Genomic DNA, 26,976 nt, shown 5'->3' with positions numbered 1-26,976 from the left:
AGCTCAGTCACACCCCTCTTGGATGGACAGAATCTACCTTGGCTTGGCTGGAATGATTTAATTGGGGACGGTCCTGCTTTGAGCAGGGGATTGGACTAGATGACTTCCTGAGGTCTCTTCCAACCCTAATATTCTAGGATTCTACGTTTCACATTTTCATATCTTCTGGGCCCATTCACCCAGACCCCTTCTCAGACCTAAGTTCCCTCTAAGCTGTGCGGCCACACAGCTGCCTATTAAGCCCTGCGTACGGGCTCAGGGCTGCAGAGGGGAGAGGCACCCCTCCTCGCCGGCCCCAATGCAGACCTTCCCCGGACTTGCCACGGCCAGGGGAGAGGAGCCCCTCCCTCGGCCAGCCCAGGCCCGCCGGAGCTGCCGGGGAGAGGAGCCCCTCCCTCGGTCCAGCCCAGCCCTGCCAGAGCTGCTGCAACTGAGGATAGACACCTCTGCCCCCAAGCTGCTGCAGCGAGAGAGGGCTGGGAGGAGTCCTCTCTCCCCACCACAGCCCCGGGGCATCCTGCACCCCAAATCCCTCATCCCTGGCCCCAATCCAGAGCCCACCCCCCTACACCCCAACCCTCTGCCCCAGCCCTGAGTCCCCTCCCGAACCCCAAACCCCTCATCCCCATCCCCACCCCAGAGCCCGCAGCCCCAGACAGAGCCCTCATCCCCCCACATCCCAATCCTCTGCCCCAGCCCTGAGCCCCCTCCCACACTCCAAACCCTTCGGCCTCACCCCCACCACATGAATTTTGTTATGTGCACCAATATGAAGGTTCTGTGTCACACATCACCTCTATATTGGTGCACATAACAAAATTCATTCTGCACATGGATGTAAAAAATTAGAGGGAGCAATGTCTCGGACCATCATTTAGTCCTTGGGAAGGTCCCCCTGTGACATATGATTAAAATATGACCATGTAAATCATTCTTGCTACCACTGTTATACAACTGCAACAAATCTTGTGCAAAGTATGTCATGTGAGGTGTCAATGGAAAAGTTATGATTTGCGGACTATGATTATCCTGTTTGTATGTGTATATCATTTTTGTATCTCAAGTTATGAATATTGTCTATGTACTTCTATTTCAAATGTGTTTGCTCTTGTGGTAACACCCACAAGGTAGTTTACATCTAGTCTAGCCCGCACATTGTGAATAGAGTATTTAGGTTGATGGCCTATCAACAAAAAACATGGACCATGGAAAAAGCTCATCCACACCTGATGGACTTTCCTATGGACGTTTCAGACAAACTATGGGTAATGCCTGCCATGACTCATCGAAGCATGCAAGGGCATTTGACCAGTTCATGAGATACTAACTACCATCTTGTGCCTGTACTTTTCAACTCATAGAATCATAGAATCATAGAATATCAGAGTTGGAAGGGACCTCAAGAGGTCATCTAGTCCAACCCCCTGCTCAAAGCAGGACCAATTCCCAGCTAAATCATCCCAGCCAGGGCTTTGTCAAGCCGGGCCTTAAAAACCTCCAAGGAAGGAGACTCCACCACCTCCCTAGGTAACGCATTCCAGTGTTTCACCACCCTCCTAGTGAAATAGTTTTTCCTGATATCCAACCTGGACTTCCCCCACCGCAACTTGAGACCATTGCTCCTTGTTCTGTCATCTGCCACCACTGAGAACAGCCGAGCTCCATCCTCTTTGGAACCCCCCTTCAGGTAGTTGAAGGCTGCTATCAAATCCCCCCTCATTCTTCTCTTCTGGAGACTAAACAATCCCAGTTCTCTCAGCCTCTCCTCATAAGTCATATACTCCAGACCCCTAATCATTTTTGTTGCCCTCCGCTGGACTCTTTCCAATTTTTCCACATCCTTCTTGTAGTGTGGGGCCCAAAACTGGACACAGTATTCCAGATGAGGCCTCACCAATGTCGAATAAAGGGGAACGATCACGTTCCTCGATCTGCTGGCAATGCCCCTACTTATACAGCCCAAAATGCCGTTAGCCTTCTTGGCAACAAGAGCACACTGTTGACTCATATCCAGCTTCTCGTCCACTGTGACCCCTAGGTCCTTTTCAGCAGAACTGCTACCTAGCCATTCGGTCCCTAGTCTGTAGCAGTGCATGGGATTCTTCCGTCCTAAGTGCAGGACTCTGCACTTGTCCTTGTTGAACCTCATCAGGTTTTTTTCTGCCCAATCCTCTAATTTGTCTAGGTCCCTCTGTATCCGATCCCTACCCTCTAGTGTATCTACCACGCCTCCTAGTTTAGTGTCATCTGCAAACTTGCTGAGAGTGCAGTCCACACCATCCTCCAGATCATTAATAAAGATATTAAACAAAACCGGCCCCAGGACCGACCCTTGGGGCACTCCACTTGAAACCGGCTGCCAACTAGACATGGAGCCATTGATCACTACCCGCTGAGCCCGACGATCTAGCCAGCTTTCTATCCACCTTACAGTCCATTCATCCAGCCCATACTTCTTTAACTTGGTGGCAAGAATACTGTGGGAGACAGTATCAAAAGCTTTGCTAAAGTCACCTTTAGCCAACAGCACCATGACTATGTGACTTGGACTTCAGAGGATATAAACTGCAAACTGCGGCACCTATGTGCTGAACTGTGTTTGGAAAGCTTATTAAACGCTCTTATTGTCACAGGTTATGCTATGCAATGTCTGTGCTTAACTCAAGAACATTTAGCATAAGGGGTGACCTTGGTAAATGCTGTGCAATTTGGTCGAGATCCTGACAGTGTTTTAAAGAAAATTACCAAACTGGAGGATGCCTGCTTAGAGCGTTATATTGACTGTCTGATCCACACAAAAAGTTACAGAACCCTGCTTAAGAAAAAGACTATTTGTAAGAAATCTAAAAGGATTAAGTTAGAGAATGGTGAGGGGACAAACGTGATATAAAACTTGGTAGCTGTAAATAAAAATATCTATTGAAAAGGACCTGTGTTTCTGTTAGAAGGTCTGTGTGGCCCTTAAGTAAGATAAAAGTTTTGATGGAGCATCTTGGTTTGTTTGCAAGGGCTGTATGTCTTTTAAATAAAAAAATTAGTTTGTGAGAACCCAGCTATTGTGTCTTTGTGGAAAGAGCCCTATTTACAGCAAAAAGCTGAAATGCATGTAGTAAAATCCTGAGGAAAAATAAAAAATGTGTTTAAAATAAAGCAAAAAAAAAATCCTATATTGTGTATAAAACAGGGATGTTTGAGACATGTGTTTGACTACAATAGAACTGACTCACCCTGTTGAGCTGATGGTTTAACCACACCCTCACTGAATAGCCAGGGTGACTCTATTGAGTCTGTAGGTCTAGATGTGATTACCCACCCTTGTTTCCATCAGAGTTAAACGTATTAGTGATCAGTAATTAAGTTTGATGGAGGAACACCCACAGTAAGGGAGGTGGGTAGGTGAGGATGGTGAGCTCTGATTAATATTAAATGAAATAAAACCTCAGGAGTTTGTAGAACACTAAAGGACAATTTAAACATAACCTCAGGAGTTTGTAGACGCTATTGGACAGTTTAAATAAAACCTCAGGAATTCGTTGACTGTCTTTCTAGTAACTCAAAGTCATTAAAAGTTTAAAATAATATATTTACATACATAAACCCAAAACTGAAATGTTTCAAGGGTTCACAAACCTCCACCATTCTTTTATAAAATAAGCATTTGCTGTAAGAACAATCAAACATTTAAAAGCTATGAAAAAAACCCTAAGAATCAAAAATTTAAAAGCTATGGGTATTTGTAGAGTGTTTACTATGGATGTGCTACATCCATTTTATATCAAAACAAACCAAAACTTTAAGCATGAAAGAAACATGTTTTAAAAAAAAAAAACCCCAAGACATTCATTGATATCTGCAAGATCCCCCCAGTCAGGAAAGGGTACAGTAACATTAAGGATTGTTGTGTATGGTGATTTACTGTTTAATACTGTAAGAAGGCCCTACAATGCTGTTTTTTTCATTGAAACAGGAAAATGTATTTTAACTTAAAAAAAAAAATCCCAGTTGTGCAGATGACAAAAGGGGGATGTTTGGAGAAGGGTGCCTAAAATTCTTAAGTATCTATTAATTAAGAGTTGTAGTGATCAAATCAACTGCTAACTACAGACTTTAAAGTTTGTTTGAAACAAAGAGTTAGAATGGTATAAAAACCCTCAGCTTTTTGGAGACTGTCCTTTTTTTATCTTGAACAAAACAACTGCTGGACTGCGAGACTAGGTATGTTGCTTGTTTTTTAACTCTGGAAATATATAATGTTACTTTTTGCCCAGGCCGTCCTTACTAATAACACTGGTCTACAATTTTTGAGAAGTCGTCTGCTTCAGAGATAAAATGTGCTATTTATTATGTATTTTGATGTGCTGAATTCAAATATGACAATTAAAACAACTGATTAGCTACTGTTTCTAAGCTATTTAAGTTTTTACATTTTATGTCTATGTATATTGTGTAGATAGTAGAGTTTTAATCATAAATTGTAAACCTAGGTCTTTTCATGTGTTTATGGTTGCTTTACATGATAATATTTCACCTATCCTGTTTATGTAACACTTTAAAAATCAGCAAAAGGGTTACATAAATAAAATGTATTATGAAACAAAAGGCAAAAAACTATTATGTACATAGTTTAGTACTATTCAGTGTCTACTCGGCACTTCTTGGATTGTCTCTTGTATTCATTAAATGGAGCATCTCTTGTCACTGTCCAGCAATAGTCTGCAAGCATTGATGGGCTCCATTTGCCCTGATAGCGTTTCTCCATTGTTGCAATGTCCTGGTGAAATCGCTCGCCGTGCTCGTCGCTCACTGCTCTGCAGTTCGGTGGAAAAAAATCTAGATGAGAGTGCAAAAAATGTATCTTTAGTGACATGTTGCAACCAAGGCTTTTGTATGCCTTGAGGAGGTTTTCCAGCAACAACCTGTAGTTATCTGCCTTGTTGTTTCCGAGAAAGTTTATTGGCACTAACTGGAAGGCTTTCCATGCCGTCTTTTCCTTGCCACGCAGTGCATGGTCAAATGCATCATCTCGAAGAAGTTCACGAATCTGAGGACCAACAAAGACACCTTCCTTTATCTTAGCTTCACTTAACCTTGGAAATTTTCCACGGAGGTACTTGAAAGCTGCTTCTGTTTTGTCAATGGCCTTGACAAAGTTCTTCATCAGACCCAGCTTGATGTGTAAGGGTGGTAACAAAATCTTCCTTGATTCAACAAGTGGTGGATGCTGAACACTTTTCCTCCCAGGCTCCAATGACTGTCGGAGTGGCTAATCTTTCTTGATGTAGTGGGAATCTCTTGCACGACTATCCCATTCACAGAGAAAACAGCAGTACTTTGTGTATCCAGTCTGCAGACCAAGCAAGAGAGCAACAACCTTCAAATCGCCACAAAGCGGCCACTGATGTTGGTCATAGTTTATGCACTTCAAAATTTGTTTCATGTTGTCATAGGTTTCCTTCATATGGACTGCATGACCAACTGGAATTGATGGCAAAACATTGCCATTATGCAGTAAAACAGCTTTAAGACTCGTCTTCGATGAATCAAAGAACAGTCTCCACTTATCTGGATCGTGAACGATGTTGAGGGCTGCCATCACACCATCGATGTTGTTGCAGTCTACAAGATCACCTTCCATGAAGAAGAATGGGACAAGATCCTTTTGACGGTCACGGAACATGGAAACCCTAACATCACCTGCCAGGAGATTCCACTGCTGTAGTCTGGAGCCCAACAGCTCTGCCTTACTCTTGGGTAGTTCCAAATCCTTGACAAGGTCAGTCAGTTCACCTTGTGTTATGAGGTGTGGTTCAGAGGAAGAGGATGGGAGAAAATGTGGGTCCTGTGACATTGATGGTTCAGGACCAGAAGTTTCATCCTCTTCCTCTTCCTCGTCTGACTCAAGTGAGAATGATTCTGGTGCATCAGGAACCCGGCAGTCCTTCTCCGTGGGGTACTGGGCGTATAGCTGATGGAATGTTTGGATAATGTACAGTCCACTTTTTCTTCTTTGACACACCTTTCCCAACTGGAGGCACCATGCAGAAGTAACAATTGCTGGTATGATCTGTTGGCTCTCTCCAAATCATTGGCACTGCAAAAGGCATAGATTTCCTTTTCCTGTTCAACCACTGGCGAAGATTTGTTGCACAAGTGTTGCAGCATATGTGTGGGGCCCACCTCTTGTCCTGATCTCCAATTTTGCAGCCAAAAGAAAGGTGATAGGCTTTCTTAACCACAGTGGTTATACTGCGCTTTTGTGATGCAAAAGTCACTTCACCACAAACATAGCGGAAGTTATCTGCACTGTTCACACAAGTACGAGGCATCTCTGCTCACTTTGGCTAAACAGAAATGTGTCCCTTTGCAAAATCAATCACTGACAAATAAGAGAGCACGACACTGTATGATTTCTAGGGCAATTTGTTCAGCAGAGTGATGTAAGCTTTGTTATGATTGCATCATCCACGACTTCTAGGAATAACATGATGCAATTCATATCATGTATGACGCAATACCAGCTTCAGATTGCATCATTCATTGTTTTGCCTAAAAAGCAAGTACTGTCCAAACCCAGTCATAGATTTATTCATAGATCCAGTCAAAGATGTATTTTAGTCATTTCTGGTTTAAATTGAGATCCCTTCCCTTTATAACTCATTTATCCTCCACCATTCCCAAGTCAAGGGTCATATATACTGACCCAATAGCATATCTTGAAAACTAGAGCCAATCAACAATTGTAAGCATCATTTTCGTTCTCAGTGACCCAGAATTAGTAAAGTTTGACTACATTTATTTCAGAAGCATTTTGGCTGTAGAGCAGTGTAATGATACATGTCTTTATTGCAGAGTGATCTGTTTAGCATGGAAACAGCAACTTCAAGCTGTATTTCACCAGGGCAAGGTAAAACCCTATTTTTAACTATAGTTGTGCTTAATACTGTTTAATAAAAAATCCAGGTATTAAACAAGTTATATGGGGGTTTGATGCATTTGGGGAATAATACTAACTAAAACAAGACAGTTTCATATGTTTTATAATAATAATGTTGTCTGCTCCACAGTACCGTCAAAACATGAGAGATCCTTAGATCAGATGGTAAACAAGCTGAAAAGAAAAAGGAAAGAGACAGCTGAAAAATGAAAATTCACCAGCATCAATGGCTGATGGATGGCTGAAGCCCAGTAAATATGTTTTGCTTATTGGTTTGGTTATTTTATGAGGTTTTGTATTTTAAGCAAGTATTTTAAGGTGTGGGTGAGAAAGATGGTAAAGTTAAATTTTGTAAAATGTTTATTTGATGCTAAATTGGAACATCTCTGTTTTTCTTAATCAGGCATGGGAAGCTCTCCTGACAATGCTGTAGTCAGAGCTACAGGGACACCTCCATTAGAACCACCAAAGAACCAGAAATCTGCTCTGAGACCTTTAACAACAACAACAACAACGCCAATGCAAAACAGCATAAGAGCGCAGACGAAGCATCAGAGCAGTCCAAAGCTCGTATACATCAAACCCAAGGACAAAACAAAAGACTCTGGTAAAAAGCAACCATACAAACACAAGTCCAGTTCCTCAGCAGTCAACACTACACCAAACTCCAAGAAAACTGTGAGCGAAAACACACATATTCACAAACGCGGAGCATGTGCTTTAGGGGTTGTGAATAAAAACACAAGGATCGAAAGCTCCTGCAATGCAGGGGTAGCTCCTTATGAAGTATCCGACAATTGTTACGAACTATTCTCCCACCTCCATAAGCGCAGCAAAGCTCTTCGGTATTCTAAAAAGATTTGGGAAAAATATGACTCGTTCAGAAAGCTGATGGGCGCTGTATCCTCAGGGGTTCTAAAAGAAAGGATGACTGGAAACTACATCAAAAATGCAAAAGCTTTTGTTTTCCAGAGGGTGGCTCTGAGCAGGCATGACTAGTCGTGGAAAAGGGTCTGGGTAAAAGGGGCATCCTCAAGGGTACGCATCAGCTAAGGCGTAAACAAGAGGGGGGACAGCGTTTGGGGGATAAACGGATGGCTACCCAAAAGTTACAGGCCAGGATTGCTGTAAAAATTTTTTAAAAGGCTAAAGAGGTGATGAGGAGAAAAAAACAAAAAGAGATGCCCCCTATTAGAGACTCTCAGACTTATGTGTCTGAGAATGTGGAGGCGAAATCTGACCTGCAGGGTGGTGGTGACTCTCAAACAGAGTCTGATTTAGAAAATTCCCCAGAAGACTCTCTAGACGGGTCTCTGTCTACTCCTGATGATCCTCGCGGTGGCCCCTCAGAATTTGACTCTCAAATAGCGTCTGACATAGAAGATGCAGCTGATGGTCCCATAGAGGAACCCCCAAGTAACCCTGAAAATGCAGATGCAGACCCCCCCCAACAGACCTGTATATGGAGTGAGTGAGTGAGAAGTTGGCAACAGGAATTACCTAGATTTGGGGGTTCAGTGTATTATGAGGAATTTCGTTTTGTCAATCTTGAGCGAATAAATTCAGCTCAGCAGGTCATCAAAGCCATACACAGGGGGATACAGTTAGTTCTCGATGACGTTAACAGTAGAGTAGCCCCTGACGATTACGCTCAGTTACATTTAGAGAGTCATAATTTAACCAACCCTTTTTTTTGGGTAAGAACTAGGGATGAGCTGTCTGCTGAAGACTTCTTAAATCAAACCACAAAGCTGTATGAGAGATGCATGTAGATGGGACGTTGTGCCTCATTGTGACAATTGTAAAAAACATGGGCAGGGCTAGCTGTAGAGTTTTAAATTCTATCCTCAGTAGTCAAATCATCCATAAAAAGAGACAGTGTTTAGTAGACCTGACTTACACCAGTGCCGATCTGTGTTTTGCAGGTGGGCTCTTGGCTGTCATGTCTGACTGTAAACCCACAGACACGGAATTGTTAGACGGGGCGAGAAAGTTGCATCAGAAACTGGGGTGGTCAGATCAAAAAAAGATTATGCTCAGCAACGTAGATGCGTTTGAACAGCATTTAGGAGTCAACATACAGGCAGTGCTTTATGCGGTGAAAGGCGGGTGGGTTTTTTTTTTTAAACAGGAGGCCCAGTGTATTCCAAGACTTTTTTCATCCTATTGCACGATGAGCATTATTATGGGGTTCTGGATGTGAAAAAGTTGTTCTGTGCGAAAAATTATTGTGTTTTGACACATGGTGTACAGTCACGACCACTCTTGCAGGTATCTTTGTCGCCTCTGCTTGACTGCGACGAGCTCAGAGAGTGTGGGTGTGCAGCTAAGGTGTCCTAGCTGTAGACTGTATTGTCGCTCCAAAGAGTGTTTAGACAAACACATCAACTGTGCATCGAAAAAACAAGTCGAATGCCTGTCTAAAACTTTGTGTGATAAGTGTCAGTCTTACGTGGACAAGCGGCATAGGTGTAAAGGGAGGCGTTGTAAGCAGTGTCAGGGTTTGAACACCAGTGATGTAGAAAGCCACCTGTGTTTTATGGATAGCATTAGAAAGCCTGAATCATTGGAAAAGTATATTTTTTACGATTTTGAATCCATGCAGGGGTTGCATGTGCCCAATTACATTTTTGCTATGTCCCTAAAGCCAGAAAAATCCTGGGAATTTAAGGGCGGTGAGTCTCTTTCTATCTTTGTTAAGACCTTTATTGGCAAAAGGTTCCAGGACTACACATTCCTAGTGCACAATTCCAAAGGTTACAATGTGTACTTCATCGTTAGACAGTTACTGAAGGAAAAGAAATTGCACAGAACTGATAACTCAGGGTAGTAAACTAATGTGTGTGGAAGTTAAGGCCCTGGGCATTCGTTGTATAGACTCTTTAAACTTCTTGCCCATGAAGCTTAGCAAGCTCCGCAAGCGATGGGGTTTGAAGATTGCAAAGGGTATTTCCCACATTTTTTTAACACTTTAGAAAACCAAAATTACGTGGGCCCTATGCCCGGGGTGGAGTACTATGGCGAAGACAGCATGATGCCCGGGGAGAAAGCAGACTGGTATCAGGACAACAGATATGAGATGTTTTGACTTGCAGAAAGAGCTTGTGTATTATTGTCATCAGGATGTCAACATTTTGAGATGGGGCTGTATCCTGTACAGAGAAGAGATCATGAAGATGACAGAGATGGGACAGAGAGAGGCCCTGGTAAATTCACAGAGGTAAAATTGGGTATAGATCCTTTCCGGTATATAATGCTGGCATCTGTCTGGCATGGCTATGTACAGGTTTATGTTTTTGCAGCCTAACACAGTAGCTCTTTTCCCTCCAGACAACTATCACAGGCAGAAAAAGAGATATTCGACCCCCTCTATTCAGTAGCTGTTGTATACTGCTCACAAAAAAATATACAGATACGGCATGCTTTACGGGGTGGGGAATTACAGGTAGGCCCCTACTTACTAGACAGGTACACCGTCGTTGATGGGGTATGCACAGCCTTTGAGTTTAACAGGTGTTTTTTCCATGGCTGTGTCACCTGTTATTGTGAAAAAGCACAGAACCCTATGACGGAGAAAACTTTTGGGTTTCTTTATTACAAGACGCAGATCAAGACCAACTCTCTGAAAAGACTTGGTTAAGTAGTGAGGAGGCTCTGGGAGCATGAGTGGGAGGTGATAATAGAAACAGACAGGAAGCTTGCGCATTTCTTAAACGAAGCCCAGCTGCCTCAGCCTCTCATGTCTAGGGATGCTCTTTTCGGGGGGAGGATTAACGCTATCCGCTTATATTACAAATCTAACCCCAGTGAAGAAATACACTATTATGATTTTACCACCCTGTACCCTTTCGTAAACAAAACCAAAGAATACCCTATCGGACACCCCGATATAGTACATGACAAATCTGGATCCCATGCAAATTATTTTGGAATTGCAAAAGTTAAAGTGTATGCCCCGCGAGGCCTTTTTTCCCCGTTGTTACCTGTCAGAGTGGGTGGCAAACTTATGTTCCCGCTATGCTGAACCTGTGCGGAAACTGAGCAGCAGGAGACATGCATCCATACTGATGAGGAGAGGGCCATCCTGGAGACTTGGTGCATGGTGGAATTGAACGTGGCCGTAGCAAAGGGGTATGCGGTGGCTAAAATCTATTAAATCTGGCATTTTGAAAAAGAATCTGACAAACTTTTTTCAGAGTACATAAAATTACACCTCTGCCAAAAACAAGAGGCTTCAGGGTATCCCAACTGGTGCACAGACAAAGAAAAACAAAATAAGTATGTTAATGATTTCTACCGGAAAGGAGACATGCGTTTACGCCAACACAAGATCACATTGAACCCCACTAAGCACCAAATCGCTAAACTGTGTTTAAATTCTCTGTAGGGTAAATTCAGCCAAAGAACACACCTACCCCATACCAGCATTGTGAGAGACCCTGACGAACTATTTCAGTACCTGTTTCCCCGCAATTACGAGGTTTCATCCTGCGAGTTTATCTATGATGAAACAGTGTGAATGTCTTGGAAGCACGCAAAAGACCTCTGGCAATGCCAGCGTCTTCATAGCCTGTTTCACCATTGCTTATGCCCACTTAGAACTATACAACCTGCTAGACAGGCTGCAAGAGTGGTGCCTGTACCACGACACTGACTCGGTGATATTTGTGAAAAGGAAGGGTGACTGGAACCCTCCTCTGGGGGATTATTTAGGGGACCTCACAAGCGAGATCCTGCCAGATCAACACATCACTGAGTTTGTGTCAGCCAGCCTAAAAAAATTCAGGTACAAGTTGTCGGGAGTATGAAAGCTGCATGAAAGTCAAAGGGATTACCCTGAATGTAGCAAACTGTGAAAAGATCAACTTTGACAGTTTGAAAGATCTAGTCCTGGACTATTGCTAGAGGTGCAGCAGCACTCTACCGTAAGAAACAAAAATCAGTGGCAAATAGAGACAAAGACCCTTAAAAAAATGCAGAAAGTCGTTTACAACAAGAGGGTCCGAGGAGAAGGGTTTAAAACCCTGCCCTACAGCTTTTGAAAATGGATACGAGGTGGAAACACCCCTTTTCTGTAATTCTCGCAGGGCCTAGCAACTGCGGGAAAAGTTATTTTATAAAAAATGTGTTGGATAATGCTGAACGAACATTGTCTGTTATGCCTGAGAACATTGTGTGGTGTTACAGTTGCTGGCAACCTCTGTATAAAGATCTGCTCGGTAAATATTCCTTTATCAATTTTGTGGAGGGGCTGCCCGATGCTTTTGACGATGATCGTTTGTTTCCTACCAATAAAGTAAATATGATTATTGTAGATGATCTGATGAACTCTGCTTGTGAAAGCGATGAAATCAAGAAAGCCTTTACCAAGTACATGCATCACACGAACCTGAGCATTATGTATATAGTTCAGAACATATTTTGTCAGGGAAAAAAGAGTGGCAGAATTAACCTAAACACAAAGTACATGGTTCTGTTCAAAACCCCCAGGGATAAATTACAAATCGCTATGCGGTCGATTAACAGAGAACGATCTTTCATGTATTTACCAGCCGTCTGTACCAGATTCATGTATTCTCTCACACAACTGGCCTCTAAGTCTGGTTGCAGAGGCTTGGTTGGTATCTGTTCACCATCCACATAAAAGGCCACAAAATTAATATCGCAATGTTTAAAATGAAAGGAGTTTTTAGCGTAACTTCTGCTAAAGGCATCATCATCAACAAACCCTAGGACAGTAATTTTGGGTAACTGTCCCAAGAACAGGTTTTCCTGGTTACTGACCCTGCTGCTAAACACTTTCATTCCTGCACTGGGTATTTAGCATTAGTGGTAAGCGGGCCACGCACGCCCCAGATGGACACCCTGGGCCACCCGTACTGTCTTCACAAAGGGACGCTGATACAATGCACAGTTTAAAGCCTTCAGCTGTGCTGCCCATTAAACAGAAGGTGTCTTTACTGTGCGTCAGTTTAATTTTCACATCCACTCAGTTCAACAAAAGTTTTCATTGAAAAACCAGGGCCCAACAGCTATATATATAGTCCTGCTTAGGGCCATCAGCTTTGCACACCTCACAAACCCTAGATTCCCACCATCCAGCTCCGTTTCTTCATATTGTCCGGGGGTGTCTTTGTAAAACAGGCTGGCGGAAAACTGCGTGGCGAGGGTGTCGTCGCTGTAACACTGGTCTACAATTTTTGAGAAGTCGTCTCCTTCAGAGATAAAATGTGCTATTTATTATGTATTTTGATGTGCTGAATTCAAATATGACAATTAAAACAACTGATTAGCTACTGTTTCTAAGCTATTTAAGTTTTTACATTTTATGTCTATGTATATTGTGTAGATAGAGTTTTAATAATAAATTGTAAACCTAGGTCTTTTCATGTGTTTATGGTTGCTTTACATGATAATATTTCACCTATCCTTTTTATGTAACACTTTAAAAATCAGCAAAAGGGTTATATAAATAAAATGTATTATGAAACAAAAGGCAAAAAACTATTATGTACATAGTTTAGTCCTATTCAGTGTCTACTCGGCGCTTCTTGGATTGTCTCTTGTATTCGTTAAATGGAGCATCTCTTGTCACTGTCCAGCAATAGTCTGCAAGCATTGATGGGCTCCATTTGCCCTGATAGCGTTTCTCCATTGTTGCAATGTCCTGGTGAAATCGCTCGCCATGCTCGTCGCTCACTGCTCCGCAGTTTGGTGGAAAAAAATGTAGATGAGAGTGCAAAAAATGTATCTTTAGTGACATGTTGCAACCAAGGCTTTTGTATGCCTTGAGGAGGTTTTCCAGCAACAACCTGTAGTTGTCTGCCTTGTTGTTTCCGAGAAAGTTTATTGGCACTAACTGGAAGGCTTTCCATGCCGTCTTTTCCTTGCCACGCAGTGCATGGTCAAATGCATCATCTCGAAGAAGTTCATGAATCTGAGGACCAACAAAGACACCTTCCTTTATCTTAGCTTCACTTAACCTTGGAAATTTTCCACGGAGGTACTTGAAAGCTGCTTCTGTTTTGTCAATGGCCTTGACAAAGTTCTTCATCAGACCCAGCTTGATGTGTAAGGGTGGTAACAAAATCTTCCTTGATTCAACAAGTGGTGGATGCTGAATACTTTTCTCCCAGGCTCCAATGACTGTCGGAGTGGCTAATCTTTCTTGATGTAGTGGGAATCTCTTGCACGACTATCCCATTCGCAGAGGAAACAGCAGTACTTTGTGTATCCAGTCTGCAGACCAAGCAAGAGAGCAACAACCTTCAAATCGCCACAAAGCGGCCACTGATGTTGGTCATAGTTTATGCACCTCAAAAGTTGTTTCATGTTGTCATAGGTTTCCTTCATATGGACTGCATGACCAACTGGAATTGATGGCAAAACATTGTCATTATGCAGTAAAACAGCTTTAAGACTCGTCTTCGATGAATCAATGAACAGTCTCCACTCATCTGGATCGTGAACGATGTTGAGGGCTGCCATCACACCATCGATGTTGTTGCAGTCTACAAGATCACCTTCCATGAAGAAGAATGGGACAAGATCCTTTTGGATACCCTAACATCACCTGCCAGGAGATTCCACTGCTGTAGTCTGGAGCTCAACAGCTCTGCCTTACTCTTGGGTAGTTCCAAATCCTTGACAAGGTCAGTCAGTTCACCTTGTGTTATGAGGTGTGGTTCAGAGGAGGAGGATGGGAGAAAATGTGGGTCCTGTGACATTGATGGTTCAGGACCAGAAGTTTCATCCTCTTCCTCTTCCTCGTCTGACTCAAGTGAGAATGATTCTGGTGCATCAGGAACCGGCAGTCCTTCTCCGTGGGGTACTGGGCGTATAGCTGATGGAATGTTTGGATAATGCACAGTCCACTTTTTCTTCTTTGACACACCTTTCCCAACTGGAGGCACCATGCAGAAGTAACAATTGCTGGTATGATCTGTTGGCTCTCTCCAAATCATTGGCACTGCAAAAGGCATAGATTTCCTTTTCCTGTTCAACCACTGGCGAAGATTTGTTGCACAAGTGTTGCAGCATATGTGTGGGGCCCACCTCTTGTCCTGATCTCCAATTTTGCAGCCAAAAGAAAGGTGATAGGCTTTCTTAACCATAGTGGTTATACTGCGCTTTTGTGATGCAAAAGTCACTTCACCACAAACATAGCGGAAGTTATCTGCACTGTTCACACAAGTACGAGGCATCTCTGCTCACTTTGGCTAAACAGAAATGTGTCCCTTTGCAAAATCAATCACTGACAAATAAGAGAGCACGACACTGTATGATTTCTAGAGCTGATATAGGGCAATTTGTTCAGCAGAGTGATGTAAGCTTCGTTATGATTGCATCATTCATGACTTCTAGGAATAACATGATGCAATTCATATCATGTATGACGCAATACCAGCTTCAGATTGCATCATTCATTGTTTTGCCTAAAAAGCAAGTACTGTCTAAATCCAATCATAGATTTATTCATAGATCCAGTCAAAGATGTATTTTAGTCATTTCTGGTTTAAATTGAGATCCCTTCCCTTTATAACTCACTTATCCTCCGCCATTCCCAAGTCAAGAGTCATATATACTGACCCAATAGCATATCTTGAAAACTAGAGCCAATCAACAATTTTAAGCATCATTTTCATTCTCAGTGACCCAGAATTAGTAAAGTTTGACTACATTTATTTCAGAAGCATTTTGGCTGTAGAGCAGTGAATTGAGCACCGATTCTATAAAGGCCCTGTAAGGGTAACAGTTGTTGCTTTGGCTTATGAGGCTGTCTCCCAGCATGACATTCAACATTCACGGGGAATTCACCAGGCATCCCTGGCGAGTTCAGTTCCGTCTCCTTTTACAATCTTGCAATATAGGTACAGCAGTGTATTGTTTAAATCATATAATGTGCCATTCCCTGCTATTAAAACGTCGATGACGGCAGCCTCCGTAACGGCCGATAGAGGCGGCACCTCAATGTAGATGATTTTCTTGATGCTGGTCTGCATAGGGGCTATTTGGAACAAGTCTACTTCAGATTTGGTGCACTCTTCAGACCCGCAGTGAACAAAAGCCATGTTGATTAAAATCTCTCTCTTTTACCAGGCAGAGAGCATCTCCTATTTCATCCAGGCTTCCTCTTGGACTTTTGCTTATGGCTGGCCCTGTGTGTCAAAGCCCTTCTTTTAAAGGATTTTGGGGGACCCGTGTGTCGCAGGTATGACGCATTTCTCTTTCTCTTCCTCCTTTTAATGTACATCAGCCCTGATCCCTCCTGTGCAGCTGGATCACTCACCTTCTCCAAAACAGCACTGACTATGTTATGAATGGTGGTTTTTACGTGGGGTTTAATAATCTCTAGCTCCCTTCTCAAAAGCGGTACAGCTTTTTGAAAGAGGCTACAGAATATTCTGCCCATGCCAGTCCTGTACATCACGGGGCCCCATGATATCCAGGAAGGGCGTATCCAGCCTGGGCTTTGTAATAGTTCCTTTAGACAGTGGGGTCACCATAATTTTTTAGGGTCACCATAGTGCTTTGTTTTTTAGAAACCTCTCTCTCTCCAAGGACGCAGGTGCAGCTTGATGATCACCCTGCCGAAGTGAAATGAGATGTGTCTGTTCTGATCTGTCTTTATTTCAGCGGTGATGGTGTCGACGTGGTGTTTACTGACAGGGACGTAATGAGGTCTATCATAGGTGATGGTGACAAACTCATTGTTCCTTCCTCGGACGGGGACGCAGCGTAACAGGAACGGAAAAGTTTAAATGGAAAAGTCCACAAACTGGTGTTCTACAATATCCGTATACAGATACAAGGAGTTGAAACCCCCTGTGATGTCTGCCGAGAAGGGGATTTTTTGGATGCTGTGCTTGGGGCACAAACCCAGAATGTTAGCTAGCTCACTGCTGGTAGAAAACACATAAGGAAAATCAGCAGATTTAAGTCTAACTTTTCTACCCACAGGGTCGCAGTTCATGACCACCTCAGTTGGTCCGGAATGACAAGCTACGGTAATGTTCATATGATCCAGTAATTTGGGTATGGATGAGTAATAATCTCGTTGTAGGATGAAACTCCACGCCACATCTCCAAAGTTGATTTCGAAAGGGGTGTCTTCGTTGATAGTGTTCCAGCTGTGTGGGTATTGTATTTCCACTAACCCCACCTCCCAGGGACCTGGGAGATCCAAGTGCTTAATTAGCCATATTGTAAAGTTTGAGCTGTTGTTTTGGGGGAAAACCGCAGAGCTGGTGTTGCTGGGCAAAGTAATGTAAAACCCGCCATCGCTCATTTCTCTCTCTCTCTCTCTTTGCTGGAGGAATAGTTTTTGCTTGTGTCTAAATGTCACAGAGTTGAGAAGCTTCCACCCAGCTGTTAAACTTAGCAGGTCACTCCAACCATTTCACCAGTAGCTGCTTTTTTCTCCCTTTTCCTTTCTCCACTAGAACTTTTTCAATCCTGTAAATCTTGTCTTGTTTGGGCTTTACATTTTGTAATTTTTCAGGGTAAAAAGATCCAGTAACTGTCTCACCCTCATAATCTTTTAATAGATATATAGGTCTCTGGCCCCTGGTTAAGGTTTCATCCACTATGAATATCTCACGGTAAATGTTTGTTCATAACCTTTTTCAAAAGCTCCTTTGGTTTTAGATAGTCTCATGTGGTTGCCTTTTCTAAAAGGGGCAACAACTTTGATTGAACTGCCCAAGAACACCACAGACTCAGGTCAGGGGAAGGTGCTCAGCCAGGTTTATTGCCAACCAAGCATGGTAGTAGTGCCCCAGCTCAATGGTTACAGGCACACCAATACATGTATGCCCGTGACAACGGACCAGCTCAGTGAGTGGTGGGATTTTCTGCTCTCCCCTTGGCCAAAGATAGCCCTTCTATCACCCCTCTCTTATACATTGTTACAAACAAGTTACATATTGCCCCTCTCTCTTTGCAGGAGGAATCATTTTCCAGGTAAGTCTGGGGAGTGGCCAAACCAGTTCCTCAGGGACAAAGAGCAAGCTTATGCCTCAGTCAGGTGAAAACAAGGCTGATGGACCATTACCTGCTAAGTGGCCGTTCTTTGGCAAGAAATGGGGTGGGACAAAAATCTACATCCTAGCAAAGAAAAAGCATGGAGTTTCCATCCATACAGACTGCCTGTCGCCTTGCCCCCAGGTGGAAATGCTTCTCAAAGGGAGGACAGGACTATAAAAAGGGGAAACACCCCAAGACACCCCCTCCCTGTCTGTCTCTGGCATTGCACCTAAGAAGACAAAACAGTTGTTGGACTCTGGGAGAGGGGTTCTGACCTAAAGAGTTTGGTCTGTAAGACTGCTGAAAGCATGTGATGAGAAATTTTGCTTGAACAGAACATAGTTTGTTAAGAGAGGAGTGTGTTGGGGTCACCCTGAAGTAATCTTTAAGGCTGGCAAAAGCCAGGGTGTGGCAGGCTATCTGACTGCAACACATATAGATATAGGTGGGAGTGTTTACATGTTTTTGTAAAGAGAAATCATGCCTCACTAATCTATTAGAATTCTTTGAGGGGGTCAACAAGCAAGTGGACAAGGAAGATCCAGTGGATATAATGAACTTGGACTTTCAGAAAGTGCTTAACAAGGTCTCTCACCAAAGGCTCTGAAGCAAAGTAAGCAGTCAGGGGATAAGAGGGAAGGTCCTCTCATGGATCAATAACTGGTTAAAAGACGGGAAACAATGGATAGGAATAAATGGTCAGTTTCAGAATGGAGAGAGGTAAATAGTGGTGTCCCAGAGGGCCATTCTTATAGTTTTGAGGTCTTATGCCTTCCTCCACTGACTGTTCTGATATGACCAGCAACTTGCTTTCCTCCATCTGACATGTCTCCTCCAAAATCTCTGTGAACTGACAGAGATCTCCTCAGGCCCCGCAAGTTGTTCTCTGCAATCAGATCTTTCGCGGCTGCCGATGGTGAACACTTCCTTCCAGATCTCCTATTGCACAATCCACATCTTGTGGCACAGGGGGTGGTGGTTCCCTGGGTGCACCAAAGGCTGGTTTTGGCTGGTGTCACCAAAGTCAGTGAGCCTCTCAGACACATCACAAGAGAAGCTATACACACACACACTCACCCCAGTTCATTTCCTAGCACTTGTGTCCTGCCCAGATACAAAATGGCTGGACATTTTATCACCTATTGAGGAGGAGGAGCCCTAGTGGGCCAGCCTGTATTCCACCTTGATTCCATGGCCCACCAGGAATATGAGTTGGTTGGGCTTTTTCATGGAGCATAGACATGTTGTTGACACAATTTTCAGACTTCCCTGGCACTTGTTCATTCTGTGGGAGAAGGAGACCCTGACATATGTGTATCTGGAGTGTGACAGGTGGCAGCCCCTTTTCCGCATCCTCTGTAACCCCTTGTGCAGGGAAAAGTGCAGCAAGAATCTCAACATTTTTATTTACTCCCTGCCCATCTCGGGGCCTCCTCATTGGCCTACGCCTCACCCTGGTCAAGAATGCCATATATTTATCCAGGAGGAGGACATTGGATGGGGTGTCTTTTGTGACGTGCGGTCAGTGACACGGCATCCTAACTGAGGCACATGTTATTCAAAACCATCTTGTTCAGTGTCTGATAACCAACTCTCAATCCTGACAAAGCAATATTTGATAATTAAAAAAAAAACTGGAAAAAAAAAAAAAAACCCTGTCCACAGGTCATATGAGAGAATGTGGAGACCACTGGACACATGGGGCATGAATGTATAGATGGGTAAGTGTAGGGTTACCATATTTCAACAATCAAAAAAAGAGGACGGGAGGAGCCCTGCCCTAGCCCCGCCCCCGTCCTGTCCTAGCCCCGCCCCTGCCCCTTCCACTCCCTCCCACTTCCTGCCCCCTCAGAACCCCCAACCCTCCCCCCCACTCCTTGTCCCCTGACTGCCCCCCAGGACTCCACGCCCTCCCTAAGCCTCCCTGCCTCTTGTCCCCTGACTGCCTCCTCCTGAGACCTTCCCCACATCCTAACTGGCCCCCTAGGACCCTACCCCCCTACCTGTCCCCTGACTGCCCCAACCCTTATCCACACCCCCACCCCCTGACAGCCCCCCCCAGAACTCCTGACCCATCTAAACCCCTCTGCTCCCTGTCCCCTGACTGCCCCCTCCTGAGACCCCTGCTCCTAACTGCCCTCCAGAACCCCACCCCCTACCTAAGCCTCCCTGTTCCTTGTCCCCTAACTGCCCCCTCCTGAGACCCCCCCCACCTGTACCCTGACTGCCCAAAACCTTACACCCCCAACCCCCAGACAGCCCCCCCCCGAACTCCCTGACCCATCCAACCCTCCCCCCTGCTCCCTGTCTCTTGACTACTCCCCCCCCAACCTCCCTGCCGCTTCTCTGGCCCCCGGCCCCCTTACTGTGCTGCAGAGCAGCGCGCTCGACAGCGGGGGAGGGGAGCAGGCTCGGAGCTCCAGACGAACAGCCGGGGATCTGTGAGTGCAGGGAGGGCGGGGGAGGGAGGGAGGGAGAGGAGGGGAGTGGTATCAAGTTTCAGGAGGGAGGAGGGGGAAGTGCAAGCAGGGCTCTGGCTCTAGCTTTTGGAGCACCGGCTGCTTTGTAAGCGCGCGCACGCTCTGCATGGGAGGGGGGAGGAGGGGAAGTCCGGACATTGACAAATTCCCCCCGGACGCTATTTTTAACCCGAAAAAGCCGGACATGTCCGGGGGAATCCGGACGAATGGTAACCCTAGGTAAGTGAAATGGCCAAGAAACAGTGTTTAGCCCACTGAGTATTTTCAGTTCATACACTATGCTTTTCCGGGATGATGGGTAAACATCTTCCCATGAAAAGACAAAAAAAAAGGGGAATGTAGGCCTTGCTGGAGCCCTAGGCATAACTAACCATGTGAACCAATGGCTGGGAACCAGAATAGACCTGGCCTTGGCAGAATGGTAGCACACTAAGTGTCAGCTAAGCAAGTAAGCACATTCCTGACTAGTAAGGAGGGTATAAAAACCACACAGATCTCTCAAGTAACTACATAAACACATTGCTAAGAGATGGTAGAGGATCACACTGACCCCTTGTGAAAATAAGGAGGGGATGACATGATAACGCATAAGGATGTTTTGTTCAAACTAACTGGTACAAGGATAAGGATGGTAGCTACAGTTGGAGTGTGAGATGTATATTGTTTGCATCAACGTATAAAAGGAAAAGTCACAGGAGGGGATATTTGTGGTAGCTCAGGGGACAGCATCTTGGTTTTCTAATTGAGCTGGTACCATTGTCGGGTGGGGTGGGGGGGGAAGAGAAGAATAAAACATGTGTTACTGTACCTGTGCCCATTGAGCTGGGACACTAGTACCGTACTTCATAGACAATAAACCTGGCCAAGTGTTTTAGCCACCGAACTGAGCCTGTGGTCTTTTTTTATGATCAAGACTGAGGTCTGCTGAATGGGCAAGCTGCCCTCTCTGCTAGTACAGCTGACTCAGAGCTCCAGAAACAGCAGCACTGAGCAGCCATAATAACATTCTGTGGCGCTAACAACAAATCATACATCACTGCAGACACTACGGGAAGCAAAGATTATTAATAACAGCCGCACCTGGAATCTCCAGTCTAAATCAGGAACACATTGTGCTATCAGTGGTGCTCGTATGGGCCCCCATGATCACAGTATCTGAGCATCTCACAGATTTAATACATTTATCCTTACATAGCACTGTGAAGTAGGGACATACTATAATACCCATTGCAGAGACAGGGGACTGAGGCACAGACAGTCTAAGTGACTTGCCCAAGGTTACACGGGAAGTCTGTGGCAGAGCAGGGAATTGAACGGAGGTCTCCTGAGACCAAGTGCAGTGTCTGAAAAGAAGAAGAGCTCTCCTCACTTTTATCTATTACAGTGATACACCCCACAGAACACTTGCAGAGCATTAACTACTTCATAAGCCCTCACTCAGCCCCAGAACCCAGCCCCTCTCACTGGGAGGAACTGGCATTTCACAGAGATCAGCCATAGCCAGGAAAGGACTCCAGGAACTGCACCCTCCTTCCCAGGGTTCAGCACACTGGCACAAAAGGTAGGCCTGGAGACACTAACAGCAGCCAGCCCCAGCCCCAGAATTCTGGTACATGCCATTCCTGACTGGGCCCTTCCACTCACACCTTTGGCCAAGGCAGAACATGGACAAGATGGTGGTGAAGCACATTGAAACCTTGGTTGTGGGAAGAGTAGCACCATTGTTATGTCCCTGAATCTTCTGTCGCTTGGGAGGGGACATGGAGGGGACAGTCTCTCATGCAGGAGCCAGGGATTATTGGGGCTGATCCCCCTGACATATGTGGGGCCAATGAAGAATTTTGAGCCAAACTCAACCCAGCTACTCCAGAGCCCACACAGCTTCTGATAGCTGAGGAGACAGAAATCCTTACCCAGAGAGATCACAGTCTCATAATTCTCCTGCATCACATCCCTGTAGAGGGCCCTCTGACCCGGGTCGAGCAGAGCCCATTCCTCCTCGGAGAAATACACAGCCACCTCCTCGAAGGTCACCGGCTCCGCTGCAGCCATTTCCTTTCCCTGTCTCTGGAGGGCATGGGATGATCTGCAGAAAGATATGGATGTTCTGCAGCCTGTCAGGGTGAGAAGGGCAATTGGAGACATTTCAGGAAGGGCTTTAATCCTTTCCACACCCCTATTCCCCCCAGAATCTTTCCCTGTTGACAGACATTCTAGACTCTGATGTTTTGGGCAAATGCTTGAGTCTAGATATTACACAAACAACACACAAAAGTTAGATCCCAAATCCATATTAATTTCTCTCAATACGTGGCTTGAGTTTCCAAATTACTGCGCCTGCAACAATGGGATTCAGTTCTGAGTGTCCAGTGTTTCTGATTAACAAGCTGCTTATTCAGCTGCCTGAATATGGATTTAGGTGTCTAAATTTAGGATCCTTTATTTAAAGCCCCTAGTCTTCATCAATCTATCTAGTATCAGAGGGGTAGCCGTGTTAGTCTGAATCTGTAAAAGCAACCATCTGAAGAAGTGAGGTTCTTACCCACGAAAGCTTATGCTCCCAGTACTTCTGTTAGTCTCAAAGGTGCCACAGGACCCTCTGTTGCTTTTATCAATCTATCTGTAGCATAGAGCTAGGCCCTCTAACCAGGACTAAAAAACCCAGACTTTTTAAACCCTCTTCACAACAGAGATTAGGTGAAGTCAATGGGACCATTCAGATGCTTAATATTAAACATAAAGAAGAACAGGAGTACTTGTGGCACCTTAGAGACTATATATAGTCTCTCTCTCTCTATATATAGATTCTATATGCATCCGAAGAAGTGGGCTGTAGTCCACGAAAGCTTATGCTCTAATAAATTTGTTAGTCTCTAAGGTGCCACAAGTACTCCTGTTCTTCTTTTTGCGGATACAGACTAACACGGCTGCTACTCTGAAACCTGTCAATATTAAACATGTGTGGTGAGTGTTTGCAGGATGAGATCCTAAGATCCATAGATTCAGGGCCAGCCCACAACATTTTGGCACCTGAGGCGGGGAGCTCAAATGACGCCCCCATGCCCACTCGCTTGGAACAAAACTTTGAAAGGACTCAATTCTGCCTTCTTCCTGTTCTACTCCTCTCATGGTACTGCTCTGCTACCTACCCCACTAAAGGAGAACTAACAACTTAAAATGCCTTGTTCAAAAATGTTAAGTAACACTTAACTTTCAAATGCCAGAACAGCAAATGTAACTTTTCTTGTCTGCATAGTAAACACTGACATTTTTATCTTTTTGAATAATCAAAGTGGTGCTGTCCGTGCCTTCTTAGTTGCAAAGATTTGAACTGCTTCCTGCTGAAGGCCCACAGTCTGGGCCAGCTCATGCTCTTTTGAGATGGTTGCAAGGACGACCAGCCTCTCCTGTGTCATTGTGGAGCATAGATGTGTTTTTATTAACTTCAGCTTGGAGAAGCTGCGTTCTCCACTGGCAACTGTTACAGGAAGTGTGGGAAGTATGCACAGAGCAACAAAAGCATTTGGAAAGAGGGTGGGGATCTTATCTGTGCACATATATTCCAGAACAGCCTTTGGAGTTGATCTTGCTGAAATGTATCTTGAAAGAGCTTTCAGTTCATCACCTAAATCACTCACATCAATATTGCGCATGTCATCATGTGTCAACACTGTCTCTAGTGCCCTGCATTGCTGTATAGTGAGGAGTTTTGGAATATCATACAACATCCCAAATATATTGCTGTGTTCCTTGAAATGCATGAAACGTTCTTCAACTGATTGTATTGCACAATCTAGCACCTGGTTAAAGAATTCAACTTTGAATTGTTGTTTGGGGTCTCTTATGGGATTATCCCGTGTCTCATAATCAAAATGTCGTCTTCTTCAGTGACTCTTGTATTCTTGAATGGGTGGGAAAATAGCTTCAGTGTGAAGTTCCTCTGCCAACTTCTGTGCACTCTTCAGAACGTTTTGAAATTCCTCATCTGACTGGTAAGACTGTAGGTATTACTTTGCTTTGTCCAGTTGTTCCACTGTTCCAGATATATCAAGGTCAACACGTTGGAGTCTCTTACTTACAACATTTATTTCAAACAGTATGTCATGCCACAACACTAAGCCACACGGAAATTTTACATTATGTATGTTTCTGGTGATTCCATTTCCCTCTGCCACTGTTCTCCCATGAACAGTTCCTGTCATAGCATTATCCTCCATAATGGCAACTATGGCACCATCTATCATCCCAATTTGGTGTTTCATAGGCTTTATCGCCTCCATTAGACTTTCCCATCACATGGCACTCAGTGGTTTCAGTGTCAGAGAGGATGTTCCCAGATGTTGCTTCAAAATTTGCCATCGATGAGTTGATGCAGAAAAAAATACATAGATGCTTCAAATTACATTAAAATATTCAGCAACCTCACTAGAAGCCTATGCTGCATCACCCACCACCAAGTTCAATGAATGAGAACTGCATGGGACAAAAAAAGGTCGAGGGTTTAACTTTTAGATCCGTGTCTGCACTCCTCTGTTCTTTCCTTTCATGTTGGCACCATTATCGTAGCCCTGACCTCTCATGTCAGCTATCGCAATTCCCATATCTTCCAGCTTTTTAAGAAGCACATTTGTCATACCAACTCCCGTAGTATCATCGATGTTAATAAATTCTAGAAAATGCTCTCTGACAGTCACTATTGCAGGGACATTTTCACTAGGTTCTGGTGTTACAAAACACACCATTCAAGTCATTTGTTCAGTATGGCTCATGTCAGGTGTGTAGTCCAGAATAACAGAGTAATATCTTGCTGACTTCAGATCTGCCACAATCTTCTGTTTGACTTTTGTTGCCAGTAACTGTATGATCTCATTTTGAATTGTTTTTCAAAGGTAGTGGTGTGTGTATATTTCTTAGGTGGTGACTTAGACTTAGATGCTCCTGGAGTACAGCCAAACTCAGCCATCAGCTCCACAATTTCAAGGAAGTTTCCATTGTTTGGCACATACAGCTGATCTGAAGTGCCGCGCAGTGCTAGGTTTTGGGTAGCAAGCATTCTCACAATGGCAATGAGTCTTTTCAGAACATTTTGCCAGTAAAGAGACTCTGATGCAATCTTCTCGTGATGCTGATCATATATGGTGACCTTTAACCTTAGTCTCATCTCAAGCTCTTTCCACCTATGGAATCCTCTCTGGTGATTTGCTGCCTTCCAAACCTGAGCTGGCTTTTGTAGGTGACAAATCTGAGGAACTGTCACAGATTGAAGTGTCATGAGAGGAGGTTTTGGAATTAATTGATAAACTTAACATTAACAAGTCACCAGGACCAGATGGCATTCACCCAAGAGTTCTGAAAGAACTCAAATGTGAAGTTGCGGAACTGTTAACTAAGGTTTGTAACCTGTCCTTTAAATCGGCTTCTGTACCCAATGACTGGAAGTTAGCTAATGTAATGCCATTATTTAAAAAGGGCTCTAGAGGTGATCCCGGCAATTACAGACCGGTAAGTCTAATGTCTGTACCGGGCAAATTAGTCAAAACAATAGTTAAGAATAAAATTGTCCGACTCATAGAAAAACAAACTGTTGAGCAATAGTCAACATGGTTTCTGTAAAGGAAAATCGTGTTTTACTAATCTATTAGAATTCTTTGAAGGGGTCAGCAAACATGTGGACAAGGGGGATCCAGTGGACATAGTGTACTTAGATTTCCAGAAAGCCTTTGACAAAGTCCCTCACCAAAGGCTCTTATGTAAATTAAGCTGCCATGGGATAAAATGGAAGGTCTTTTCATGGACCGAGAACTGGTTAAAAGACAGGGAACAAAGGGTAGGAATTAATGGTAAATTCTCAGAATGGAGAGGTGTTCCCCAAGGGTCAGTCCTTGGACCGATCCTATTCAACTTATTCATAAATGATCTGGAGAAAGGGGTAAAAAGTGAGGTGACAAAGTTTGCAGATGATACTAAACTGCTAAAGATAGTTAAGTCCAAAGCAGACTATGAAGAACTTCAAAAAGATCTCACAAAACTAAGTGATTGGGCAACAAAATGGCGAATGAAATTTAATGTGGATAAATGTAAAGTAATGCACACTGGAAAAAATAACCCCAACTATACATACAATATGATGGGGGCTAATTTAGCTACAACAAGCCAGGAAAAAGATCTTGGAGTCATCGTGGATAGTTCTCTGAAAATGTCCACGCAGTGTGCAGAGGCGGTCAAAAAAGCAAACAGGATGTTAGGAATCATTAAAAAGGGGATAGAGAATAAGACTGAGAATATATTATTGTCCTTATATAAATCAATGGTACGCCCTCATCTCGAATATTGCGTACAGATATGGTCTCCTCAACTCAAAACAGATATACTGGCACTAGAAAAGGTTCAGAAAAGGGCAACTAAAATGATTAAGGGTTTGGAATGGGTCTCATATGAGGAGAGATTAAAGAGGCTAGGACTCTTCAGCTTGGAAAAGAAGAGACTAAGGGGGGATATGATAGAGGTATATAAAATCATGAGTGATGTGGAGAAAGT

General features: G+C 43.9%; 1 protein-coding gene across 2 annotated transcripts in view; it reads right to left on the bottom strand.

The window, feature by feature from the left end:
- Window positions 1-26,976, bottom strand: part of LOC101946387 (zinc finger protein 34-like) — a 59,484-nt gene that overhangs the window by 5,608 nt on the left and 26,900 nt on the right. For both annotated transcript variants that reach the window (XM_042847235.2, XM_005314014.4), the window contains exon 2: window positions 22,353-22,553. In XM_042847235.2, the coding sequence (XP_042703169.1) occupies window positions 22,353-22,491 (139 nt within the window). In that variant the 5' untranslated portion in view covers window positions 22,492-22,553. The remainder of the gene's footprint in view (window positions 1-22,352; window positions 22,554-26,976) is intronic.

Source organism: Chrysemys picta, chromosome 12 (assembly GCF_011386835.1).
Source record: "Chrysemys picta bellii isolate R12L10 chromosome 12, ASM1138683v2, whole genome shotgun sequence".
Classification (NCBI taxonomy): Eukaryota; Metazoa; Chordata; order Testudines; family Emydidae; genus Chrysemys; species Chrysemys picta.
The sequence above is the reverse complement of the archived record's forward strand: the minus strand, read 5'-3'. Positions and strand labels throughout refer to the sequence as shown.